Source organism: Oncorhynchus nerka, linkage group LG23, assembly GCF_034236695.1.
Source record: "Oncorhynchus nerka isolate Pitt River linkage group LG23, Oner_Uvic_2.0, whole genome shotgun sequence".
Classification (NCBI taxonomy): Eukaryota; Metazoa; Chordata; class Actinopteri; order Salmoniformes; family Salmonidae; genus Oncorhynchus; species Oncorhynchus nerka.
In genome coordinates, this window is record NC_088418.1 from 15,030,182 (window position 1) to 15,042,559 (window position 12,378).

Genomic DNA, 12,378 nt, shown 5'->3' on the forward strand with positions numbered 1-12,378 from the left:
AATTATGTATCCTGGCAGCAGTTTACGGCCTGGCTCATCTTCTGGAGAGGGATTTCTGTAAATGGGATCAGACTGCTTACAGGGAATTATCATGACGCACCTCCCCTCTGGCTGGAATCTGGAGGATCTTCCTCAATCCTCCTCCAGCCAGTGAAAGGGACATCACAATTAGCCTCACCTGTTGATTTTGACATTTTTGGAGGGAAAGTTTGGAACAGAGGCAAGGGGGAAAAGTGTGACCCTGTGTTCTGTCATCCGTCTGGGTGAGTTTTCTATTTAGGGTCCTGCCATTATGGGAGAGGAAAGGGCCCTGAAGTAATAACAGAACTCCTCTTTCCTTACCTCTCCTCTTCTCTCTGGGATGGATTACAGATCTTTGGCTGAGCTGACACTCCTGCCCTGCTGAAACTCTGCTGCCTGGGACATCCAAAAGAAGGACCAGACCTTCAGACATTAGAGCTATATCTCATCTCAGTAGTGTATTTTCATTTTAGGAATCTCCCTAAATTGCCACCATGGCACTAATGAAGGTCAAGTTTGACCTGAAGAAGCGGGTGAAACTGGCCCAGTTCGTATGGCTGATGTACTGGTTCTCAGTGATGGCAGGCGTGCTGGTCTTCAGCATGGGGCTGTTCTTTAAGATCGAGCTGCGTAAGCGCTCAGAGATGATGGACAACAGCGAGAGCCATTTCGTTCCTAACCTACTAATCGGCGTGGGGCTGCTGGCCTGTGGGATCAATGCCATGGGAGGCAAGATCTGCTATGACTCCCTGGATCCCAGCAAGTTCTCCAGGTGGAAGCCTATGCTCAAACCCTTCCTCGTCTCCTGTGTGGTTTTCAATTGTCTCCTGGTGCTGACGGCTCTGCTCTGCTTCCTTATGAGGATCCCTCTCCAGTTCACGCTGGCCGAGGGCCTGAAGAACGCCCTGAAGTTCTACAAGGACACAGACACGCCGGGACGCTGCTACATGAAGAGAACCCTGGACCAGATGCAGATGGAGTTCCGTTGCTGCGGCAACAACAACTTCAGGGACTGGTTCGAGATCCAGTGGGTCAGCAATCGCTACCTGGACTTCAGTGCCAAGGAAGTAAAAGAGTGAGTCGTGATATTAGCAACAGATCTAGGATCAGTTCTAAAGATCCATAACCATTAGGAGGTTATAATGCAAAACTGACCTTAGATCAGTGTTAAACATAGTGATGTACATTTTATTTTAAATAAGATGACTCTATAATAGGCCCACACCAACAAATGGTATGAATGGAGATTGTAGAGTTAGTTTATGGGGGAGGGGTGGTGTCCACTGTTGTTCAGTATGAAGGGATTGCAGGTGCGAGGAGGGGGGGGCTAAGTAATATCAAAGGGCCACTTTTTGTTATAAGGTTAAGGAGGGATTACAGGGTTAGAGGTGGTGATGGTGGTGTGTGCATGTGGGTTTGTTTAAAGGATTACTGAACAGTGTCTGGCTTACGGGAGGTGGGGGAAGGAGATTCAGTCTGTGAGAGTTGAAGGGGAATGATTCCGGGGTCTGTTTTGCAGTGTGTCTGGTGTAAGGTGTGTATGGATTCAGGTGTTTCAAGTTTTGGTTTTCAGTGTAAGTGATATCAAGTGTGTAGTTGTGGTTGTCTAAAGGTGAAGTAAGTGGTATAAGGCGTACATGCACCCGTGTGTGTGTGTGTGTTGTGTGTGTGTTGTGTGTGTGTGTGTGTGTGTGTGTGTGTGTGTGTGTGTGTGTGTGTGTGTGTGTGTGTGTGTGTGTGTGTGTGTGTGTGTGTGTGTGTGTGTGTGTATGTGTTGTGAGCCTGTGAGTTCTTTGTGGCTCCAACCCTACTTTAATACAACTCATTCAGAAAATCGGACCTGTCTAGAGTGTCAGCGTTATCAAGCATTTTCAGTATTCCCAACAGAGTGTTATTCTATGTCCTTGTTGTTGGGAATGACTGGAAATTATTCATATCCCTGTCACTCTCTCATCTCTGATCCCATCAGACTACTCTTTGCATGACTCTAATTTAGAACTGCCCTACAACTGTCAATCACAGTTGAAACCCTACCGCCAGACCACCCAAAGGCCAAATGCACACTCCCTGCTACAAAATCAGAGAGATTACTGCTGTCACGGTCAGTCCAGTCAGTCTCACCTTATGGGGATCATCCACATCTACTCAGACGATCAACAAACTGCTTGATTGGTTACCTGTCAACTATAACTATGTTGACAAGCCACAACTAGGTTAACTAGCTACTACTGTATATCCAGCCATCGATTAGTTAGTATGCAGACTAATTCCATTTAGGCAATTCATCATCATTCGAAGTAATGGCTCAACCATCAATTTATGAATTGAATTTCAATACATCCTCTGAAATGCCTTCTCAGTGTAGTGGAGGAAAGTCATTCTGAGAGAGATCCTTTGTAAGTGGTGTGCATCATTATCCTCCATAATCCTTTGTTGTAATTTCTGAGTCCGTGGCAGATAGATGTCTTACCAATGAGGATGTGTGTTCAATGAGAGTTGCTGAATGTTTTTCTCATCTTCAGTGTGCTCATCTGTTTGTGTTGGAGACCGAGATGTAGTGAAAGTATCATAGTTCCTTCCCATTGTAAGCAGAGTTCATTCTTCATTCTCCTTTGGCTCATGCACCTTTTTTTGGAAAGCAAGTGACAGTATTCGTTTGCACTGTTTCTTCCCAAATCCAATGTGAGGAGAGCAGAGTGTTCACAATAGAGAGGGGCAAACGGGGTTAATCCCATTCAAACAGCATGTGACTGATAGAGCTTCGTGATCCTCTCTTTACCAGGTACAATGTGAACAGATTTCAGTTCTGTCAGAAACAATGCAAGCACTGCAAACCCTTTTTCATGGAAAGAGCACGTAAAAGCAGTGTTAGGTTGTGTCAGGGTTGTGTCAGGGTTGTGTTAGGTTGTGTCAGGGTTGTGTCAGGGTTGTGTCAGGGTTGTGTCAGGGTTGTGTTAGGTTGTGTCAGGGTTGTGTCAGGGTTGTGTTAGGTTGTGTCAGGGTTGTGTCAGGGTTGTGTTAGGTTGTGTCAGGGTTGTGTCAGGGTTGTGTTAGGTTGTGTCAGGGTTGTGTCAGGGTTGTGTCAGGGTTGTGTCAGGGTTGTGTTAGGTTGTGTCAGGGTTGTGTCAGGGTTGTGTTAGGTTGTGTCAGGGTTGTGTCAGGGTTGTGTCAGGGTTGTGTCAGGTCTTTCAGCCTAATACTACCTTTCTAAATACTGGTAGTTCACTAGGACTTCATCACACTTACAATACGTTATGATGGATGGATTGGGTAGGGCTTTTTATATATTACCCTGACCATGAAATCTGCCCTTTGCCCTCTGACCCCCAGTCATTTAAGCACTAATGAGTATGGGAAGTACTTGATGGAGGCTACCTTTTCACTCCCCTAACCCCATAAGACCTTGACCCTAACACACAATACACTGACCCTAAGCCATAAAACCTTAACCTCTGCTCTTTGCCCTTTCATGCCACAGTCGTATCGGCAGCAACGTGGATGGGAAGTACCTGATGGATGCTGTTCCATTCAGCTGCTGTAACCCCGGCTCCCCGCGGCCCTGCATCCAGTACCAGGTGACCAACAACACGGCCCACTACTCCTACGACCACCACACTGAGGACCTGAACATCTGGAAACGGGGCTGCCGCGACGCTCTGATTTCCTACTACGGAGGCATGATGAACAGCATAGGAGCCCTGGTGCTGCTGGTCACTATTCTGGAGGTAAGAAAAGATAGTCTGTAGAGCATCTACAGATGGACAATCCAAATAGAGTTTTACCAAATACTCTCTTTCACTCGCTTGTTAAAAGGCATGGGGTGTTTTTTGTGATGAAGTTTTAACTGAGAGTTGACAAAGATGCACCAGATGCCTGGCTAGATCCAGAATTCCTGGCATGGTGTCCTCCTGTACTCTCAATGTACATTTCCACACCTCCCTCCACATCCCTCCATCTCCTCCACCACCTACCACCTCCCTCCATCTCCTCCACCACCTACCACCTCCCTCCACTTCCCTCATCTCCCCCCACCATCTCCACCCACTTTCCTCCCCTCCCTACACCTCCCCCCCACGAACTCCACCAGCTCCCTCCACCTCCACCTCCTCCACCCCAACCTCCTGCATTAGTCATAATACCTGCTTCTACGCCTCCTGCTCTCTGCTGTAGGGACGCCATCACCTGCCAGGTTTACAGAGGTACACACAGACACACACCTGCCAGGTTTACAGCGGTACACACAGACACACACCTGCCAGGTTTACAGAGGTACACACAGACACACACCTGCCAGGTTTACAGAGGTACACACAGACACATACCTGCCAGGTTTACAGAGGTACACACAGACACATACCTGCCAGGTTTACAACGGTACACACAGACACATACCTGCCAGGTTTACAGAGGTACACACAGACACACACCTGCCAGGTTTACAGAGGTACACACAGACACATACCTGCCAGGTTTGCAACAGTACACACAGACACACACCTGCCAGGTTTACAACGGTACACATAGACACACACCTGCCAGGTTTACAGAGGTACACACAGACACACACCTGCCAGGTTTACAACGGTACACACAGACACACACCTGCCAGGTTTACAACGGTACACACAGATACACACCTGCCAGGTTTACAGAGGTACACACAAACACACACCTGCCAGGTTTACAACGGTACACACAGACACACACCTGCCAGGTTTACAACGGTACACACAGATACACACCTGCCAGGTTTACAGAGGTACACACAGATACACACCTGCCAGGTTTACAATGATAAGTGTAACGGATGTGAAATGGCTATCTAGTTAGCGGTGGTGCGCGCTAATAGTGTTTCAATCGGTGACGTCACTTGCTCTGAGACCTTGAAGTAGTGGATCCCCTTGGTTACCCTCTGCAAGGGCCGCGGCTTTTGTGGAGCGATGGGTAACGATGCTTCGTGGGTATCAGTTGTTGATGTGTGCAGAGGGTCTCTGGTTCGAGCCCAGGTTGGGCGAGGGGATGGACCAAAGTTATACTGTTACATAAACATAGACACACACCTGCCAGGTTTACAATGGTAAACATAGACACACACCTGCCAGGTTTACAATGGTAAACACAGACACACACCTGCCAGGTTTACAATGGTAAACATAGACACACACCTGCCAGGTTTACAATGGTAAACATAGACACACACCTGCCAGGTTTACAATGGTAAACACAGACACACACCTGCCAGGTTTACAATGGTAAACACAGACACACACCTGCCAGGTTTACAATGGTAAACATAGACACACACCTGCCAGGTTTACAATGGTAACACAGACACACACCTGCCAGGTTTACAATGGTAAACACAGACACACACGTAGAGGCAGGCTTACAGTGGTAGTGCACATGGCTGGTAACTCTTTAGTGGTCTTCTTGTGGGCCATATGGATGCAGGCTTTCACTCCAACCAAACCAATAAAATACCTGAACTTGATTCAGCTTTGGTTTCAATTCTCCTCATTAGGAAGTGCAACTGAGAGCGAGATTTGGGTCTTGGAGGCTTTGATGTGGGTGTCTGGGGTGTGTGTGTTCGAACGTGGGAAGCGTTTGTACTTTCACTCGGCCAAAACCGTGCACAGTCACTCACCTTTCCAGATAACTTGAAACAATCTGACCAGAGGGGTATACTATGATTTAAGCTAGATCTACTTATAATTTTCTAATGCTAGCCAGCTTCAGTTAGCTTCACAGTCCAGCTAATGCTTCATTCGTACTCCGACGTGGATATTGCTTGTCCGCCGGCCGCTAACTCTAGCAGGCTTATGTCGTATGTGGCTAGTCGAACACCGAACTCTTCATTGAGACAATGCTGAAACACCAATGTAATGGCGAGTCAGTGCCACATTTTCAATTGTGCCTAAATCAAATTGAAAGAAAAGTTATCTTGCATATTCAGCAGGCAATGGCGTGAAATAGGCTTGTTGAAGTGACGTCTTTATTGATCGTTAATGCCATCTTTGGCCTGCTTGTCAATGCACAAGCACTTTTTCCCCCACACCTATCAATAAAAGCAAACGTTTCTGTGCAAAGTTTAAAATGCATTCTGTCATTACTAAATGTGTAATGTGATAGGTATTTTAATGTAACTTTTTTTGAACAAATATTTTTTTATTAATAAAATATTGAATCAGTCATGTACCTCAAATGAAAGGGATGATGCAATCTTTGCGAGAGGGAGGGAATCTAATTTCATTGGTCCTCAACTCGCAGCTCAGACACTTCATTCAGGATATATTTGAGCAGGTTAGTTCTGAATGATTTGTAGCCACAGGAATTTACCTGCCTGAAAGGTGAGCAACTTTAGAGGTACCAGTTATCCCGAGTTGAACTCAGAGTTGACCAAAGTTACCTCCCTAACTCCTCAAACTATGTATAGGCCTCAGGTCTGGAATTGTCAAAGTTAGTTTGACGTTGGATAGCCTATCTCTGGGGCTAGTTAGGGACGTCAAATAATTACACTATGTAAATGGGATAATATTTTCATGTTTGCACATCTTCGAGTTGTTTCGTTAAATGCTTTCAATATTTGTATATGCATTTCTACAATTTATATTTGGTTTGAGGTTTTTAAGTCATTGACATTTGGAGCTATTGACATTTAAAGTATTGTCCCATGTACATTGTGTAATTTACTGATGGTTCCTAACGAGTCTCATATGGATATCAAATATCAAACATATCAAATTGACCATGGTCATTAGGATAGGGCCATCTGCAGATGCAATCTGAATTGATAAATACTTGGGTGCTTCCAGCTGTAGGCAGGGTTGAAATAAATCCAACCCAAGGAAAGCTGTTACGGTACCCTTCATTCTGTGACATACCATTTTTTCCTAATTATCTTGCAAATCTCAGTTTTGGACAAGACTGACTCAATGACCAAATTGATGCTATTACACTTTGTTGTAGTCAATTTTGACACAAGAATAAATGTTTCTGACTAATATAGATGCCACATAAACCGTTTTCTACCAGAGAAGTTGTTTATTGCCTTCAGTTGCTCCCTTAACTTGTCCTGAAAACCTGGACTTGGACTCAATCTGCTGAAGCTTATCAGGGATAAAAACAACCCGAGAGATCTCCTACCTGGAATATCCATGGTTACGCAACTGTCTCCATGGTATTACCTTATCTATAGCTTTGTCAGAGGGGTCATACTAGAAAGGATCCAGCTTTTGTCAAATTAACATCATATTTGACTTTTCGTACTAGGTTTGGAGAATTAATGTAGCAGGTTAGGGGAATGTTAAAGTTTGGAAAAGGCTTAGCTTAAGTGTAAAAAAATGTATTAATCTACTTTTGACAAAAGCTGGAGCAATTGAATTTGAAAATTCCTGGTGGGGCCTCCCGGGTGGTGTGGTGGTTAAGGGCGCTGTACTGCAGCGCTAGCTGTGCCACCAGAGACTCTGGGTTCGCGCCTGGCTCTGTCGTAACCGGCCGCGACCGGGAGGTCCGTGGGGCGACGCACAGGGAGGGCTTGGCTGGTAGGGATATCCTTGTCTCATCACGCACCAGCGACTCCTGTGGTGGGCCAGGTGCAGTGCACGCTAACCAAGGTGCACAGTGTTTCCTCCGACACATTGGTGCGGCTGGCTTCCGGGTTGGATGCGCGCTGTGTTAAGAAGCAGTGCGGCTTGGTTGGGTTGTGTTTCGGAGGACGCATGGCTTTCGACCTTCGTCTCTCCCGAGCCCGTACCGGAGTTGCAGTGATGAGACAAGATAGTAGCTACTAACAATTGGATACCACGAAATTGGGGAGAAAAAGGGGTAAAATTCCACAAAAAAACAAATATTTTTTAAATCCTGGTGTTTGTGATGCCTGCCGTTTGGTGCGATGCAGACCAGGAGGGGAGCGTGGTGAAGCAGAGGAGTCATCGCAGTCCTTTTGAGTCAAAGTCTCTACTTAACAAAGTCATGTTGGGGTGGCAGGTAGCCTAGTGGTTAGAGCATTGGGCCAGTAATTGAAAGGTTGCTGGATTGAATCCCTGAGCTGACAATGTAAAAGTCTGTCGTTAAGCTCCTGAACCTAAGCAGTTGTCGTAAGCTGAGGCAGTGAAGAAAGTAGAGGAGGATGGGTCAATGGTGAGGGACCCTGAGAGGATCCCAGTGAGTAATAGATTTGTGTCAGAGGAATTTTTGAGTGTTTTCGGTAGTCTGTCATTGTAAATAATAATTGGTTCTTTACTGACTTGCCTAGTTAAATAAATGTTTTTTTTATCTTGGCAGCTTTTGTGCCGAACCCATTGCACTGTTTCATGTGCAACTTTTATGTTCATGTCGCAGCCGTGTGTAGGGGGGAGATTCCAAGATGTGGGAAGTGTGCAGGAGGGCATGGGACAGAGGATTGTGTCATTTTGGTGGATAAAGTTGCGTGTGTCAACTGTAAGGGTGCCTATGTTGTTGGGTACGGAAGTGTTCGGTGCGAGAGAGGCAGGTTGAAGTGGCCTGAGTCAGAGTAGTGCAGAAGCTGTCGTATGCTGAGGCAGTGAAGAAAGTAGAGGAGGATGGGTCAACGGTAGAGGAGGATGGGTCAATGGAGTAATAGATTTGTTTCAGAGGGTGTTTTGAGCTTCATTAAGGCTGGCTTCATAGCGTTCATAGAAATGCTTATCAACTGTACCGCAGAGATGGAACGTAAAATCACAGAAAATAGATGTTGTGGTGGCAGCAGCAGAGAACTATTTGGGCATACGAGATTTGACTTCAGAAGAGTTACAGGGTGTTGAGTGGTGTTGTCCAGTCCTCCCAGGCCGTTGGCATGGTGCAGGAGCAGATAGTGTCAAAGTAGTGAAATGGGGTATGTCTTTTATTCGGTTCTGTAGGGCTACACAGATGCTACTACATTAGCCTATACCCGTGAGGCAAACTTATGATTGCTGGTGCCTGTTGTTGCTTACCCTGTCAGTGTGAATCTCTGTTTTTAGCTAACTCTTTGTTTCAGACGGGTTTGATGTGTTGACTTGGAACATAAGCAAAGCTATATTTCAGTTGCTGAATGCTGATTGGTGTCTTCTGTTAGACATGTCATCCTGCGCTAACAGCTATAGCTATCTCTCTCAGCCCCTGTAGGTTGGTTAATGTGGGGTTAGGTTAAGTTATGGGTTTTCACTTCCAGTACATGAGCAAGTCGCTGAAGCTAGTGTTTACCTTAGGCCAGGTGTAGCTCTTCACCCAGGCTAGCTGTAAGTCTTAGCCCAGGCTAGATGTAACTAATATGTCTATCTCTATCCCCTGTAGGTTATTGTGATGATCGGCCTCCAGTACGTGAATACCTCCCTGTCTAACCTGGCCAACCCAGAGGACCCAGAGTGTGAGAGCGAAGGCTGGATCCTGGAGAAGACAGTGAAGGAGACGTTTACTGACATCATGGACAAGATGAAAGCCATGAGTAAGGGCAATGCAGTGGACGAGGCCGGAGTGGATGGTGTTGCCACGGGCAGCTGAACAAGACACGTTGACACAAACTGAGACCATTCCCACCGAAGGGAAGAAAGGCAGATTGAACAACTCCTTTGTATTTATTACACAAAATACACACATAATACACACATACATGCCCGACACACACAATACTGTCCATCTGAAGGGAAAACTGAAATGGACACAAATGGACTCTTGAGTACATGTCAGCACTTACGATATGTTGAATGTACAAATGCATGAATGTATGTATAAGTCACATTATAACCAATTTCCAATATGCCCTCCCCCACTCCAATACACACAGACTAACACACAATACACACTTTTTCTAACACTCATACCTTTTCCACACACACACACACACACACACACACACACACACACACACACACACACACACACACACACACACACACACACACACACACACACACACACACACACACACATACACCTCTCCTCCAACCCCAGCTTTGCTACTCTGCTTCAGTTTTCTTACATTCTGTATAATTCTGCTCTGTTTCATATTTTATTTTTAGCCCATTTTCTATAAAACGAGGGAAAAACTAAACACTACCCAGTGTCATGGAAATGCATAATGTCAGATGTTTTGCATTGCACTGTGAAAATGCATTTTTAAGAGTAAGGTCAGGAAACCAGGTATGTTGTGTTTTATGGATAATGTGGGGCTGGTGGTTGCGATGCAACCCGCTCCCCTTCCCAGAGAGGACGTTAAAGTGGAAAGGTTAAATGTTAATTCATAGCCCAAGGAATATATGTTTTGGATCCACCTGTAGTGCAGTTTTTTCTATTAGATAATTCATAGAAAATTCCAAAGAAAAGGACTGAAACACCCCAGATATCAACGCTTAATTTCTAACTGTTAATTTGAGAGATGGAGGAGGGCTGGAGACTCCTGGGCTGGAAGAGGTGGATCCATTTCACCCTAACCCGATGTTGTTGAAGTTTGGGGAGGAGGACTGGAGACTCCTGGGCTGGAAGAGGTGGAACCATTTTATGCTAACCAATATTGTTGAAGTTTGGGGTTGAGGGGCTAAAGGAGACGTGGCGGGGGTGAACCAGGGGTGACCCCAAAGTTGAGGACATTTGAGACTGGCAGCTAAACCACTGGCCTCTGACCCCTGAACTCTGACCCCAGCCGTCTGCTCTGTGAGGTCACTCAGCAGGTCCAATCAGCATTCTCTTATTGGATTATCAAGAGCTACTGTACATACCCACACACTCACAGGCTACTGTTGTCTTTGTAAATAGTCTAGTATTGATACATAACTTTTTTTTAACCGTGTAATTCATTTAAATTATTTTATTTACTGTAAAGAAAATGTTTTGCCATGAGAAATCCTTCTGTTTTTCTTTCTGTATGTTGTGTAGAAGGATGATGAGGCCATTGTGTAAATGAAAATGTTAATAAAGAAGCTAGCCCTGTGAAGTAGAGTTGGACATATTGGTGTTGTGTTGTTTCTACTTAAGACTGATCAAAGATCAAACAGCAATGCCTTCTGCGAACTCAGCGGGGTGCTTTATTTAGCCAATTGGATCAAGGTAATCATCAGATTATCGCATTCACATGGACACAGGACAACCCTGCACATGGAGACTGAAGGACGAGGGTGTGTGCGTATGTGCGTGTGTGTGTGTGCGTGTGCATGTTTGTTCTGTGACTTTAGATGTAAAAAAAAATCTAAACTTCAGATTCTAGGTGTTTTTAGTTGTTAAGCGACCAAAGGATCCGCCATTAACTACGTTACCAAAGGATCCGCCATTAACTACTTTACCAAAGGATCTGCCATTAACTACATTACCAAAGGAGCTGCCATTAACTACATTACCAAAGGATCCGCCATTAACTACATTACCAAAGGATCTGCCATTAACTACATTACCAAATGATCTGCCATTAACTACATTACCAAATGATCTGCCTACGTTACCAAAGGATCTGCCATTAACTACATTACCAAAATATCTGCCATTAACTACGTTACCAAAGGATCCGCCATTAACTACGTTACCAAAGGATCTGCCATTAACTACGTTACCAAAGGATCTGCCATTAACTACATTACCAAAGGATCCGCCATTAACTACATTACCAAAGGATCCGCCATTAACTACGTTACCAAAGGATCTGCCATTAACTACATTACCAATTCCAATGTCGTCATTAAAGCACCTTTGCAAGACTTCCTTGATAAATATACTAATTTAATTGTGACATTTGATGTCTAATTGTCTATGACATTATGTGATTGTCTGTGTCCAGTGGTAAACAGTAAATCCTATAATCTATAAACTGAGGAGACAACCAGACAAGCCAGAGCCCAGTCATTCATCTTACCATTCAATGTCCAACAGAGATACAAAAACGTTGTATCTATAGGCGATCATCACATATTTTGTCAAGTCGCCAACCAGTTCCATGCAGCTGCTAGATTCTGTTTCACTTGGGCTGCGTTTACACAGGCAGCCCAATTTTGGTCTTTTTTCCACTAATTGGTCTTTGACCAATCACATCAAATCTCTTTCACAGTGAGGAGGAAAAGATCTGAATTGGGCTGCCTGTCTAAATGCATCCTTGGCCGTAATATTTATATTTATAATCAGCATTACATCCCATTGATGGCTGAAATGTTTGAGGTAGTGAGGAGGTATTTGGAAAGGCACAATCCTGTACCACAAATCAAGGTTCTGATTCCAGGTCAAGTCAGAGGGGAGACCTATAGAGAGCAGAACAGCAGTAGGTGTTATTATAGTACTGTAAAGGACCAAGTTGGGGCTTGGGGGGTAGTTAGTGGGTGTGTGGAGTATCTAGCTAGTGTGTGGGGGCTTGAGGGGTAGTTAGCGGGTGTGTGGGGT

At 45.0% G+C, this 12,378-nt stretch overlaps 1 protein-coding gene across 2 annotated transcripts; it reads left to right on the forward strand.

Moving 5' to 3' along the window:
* The first annotated feature begins 125 nt into the window (after nt 1-125).
* On the forward strand, nt 126-10,962 carry prph2a (peripherin 2a (retinal degeneration, slow)). 2 transcript variants are annotated; one of them, XM_029628944.2, is made up of 4 exons: nt 126-263; nt 373-1,096; nt 3,500-3,746; nt 9,316-10,962. In XM_029628944.2, the coding sequence occupies exons 2-4, from the start codon at nt 516-518 to the stop codon at nt 9,520-9,522; spliced, it is 1,035 nt and encodes a 344-aa protein (XP_029484804.1). In that variant the 5' UTR covers nt 126-263; nt 373-515; the 3' UTR covers nt 9,523-10,962. The 2 variants fall into 2 exon arrangements, with proteins under 2 accessions (XP_029484804.1, XP_064863949.1); XM_065007877.1 differs by having other exon boundaries at nt 126-1,096.
* The last annotated feature ends 1,416 nt before the right edge of the window (nt 10,963-12,378 follow it).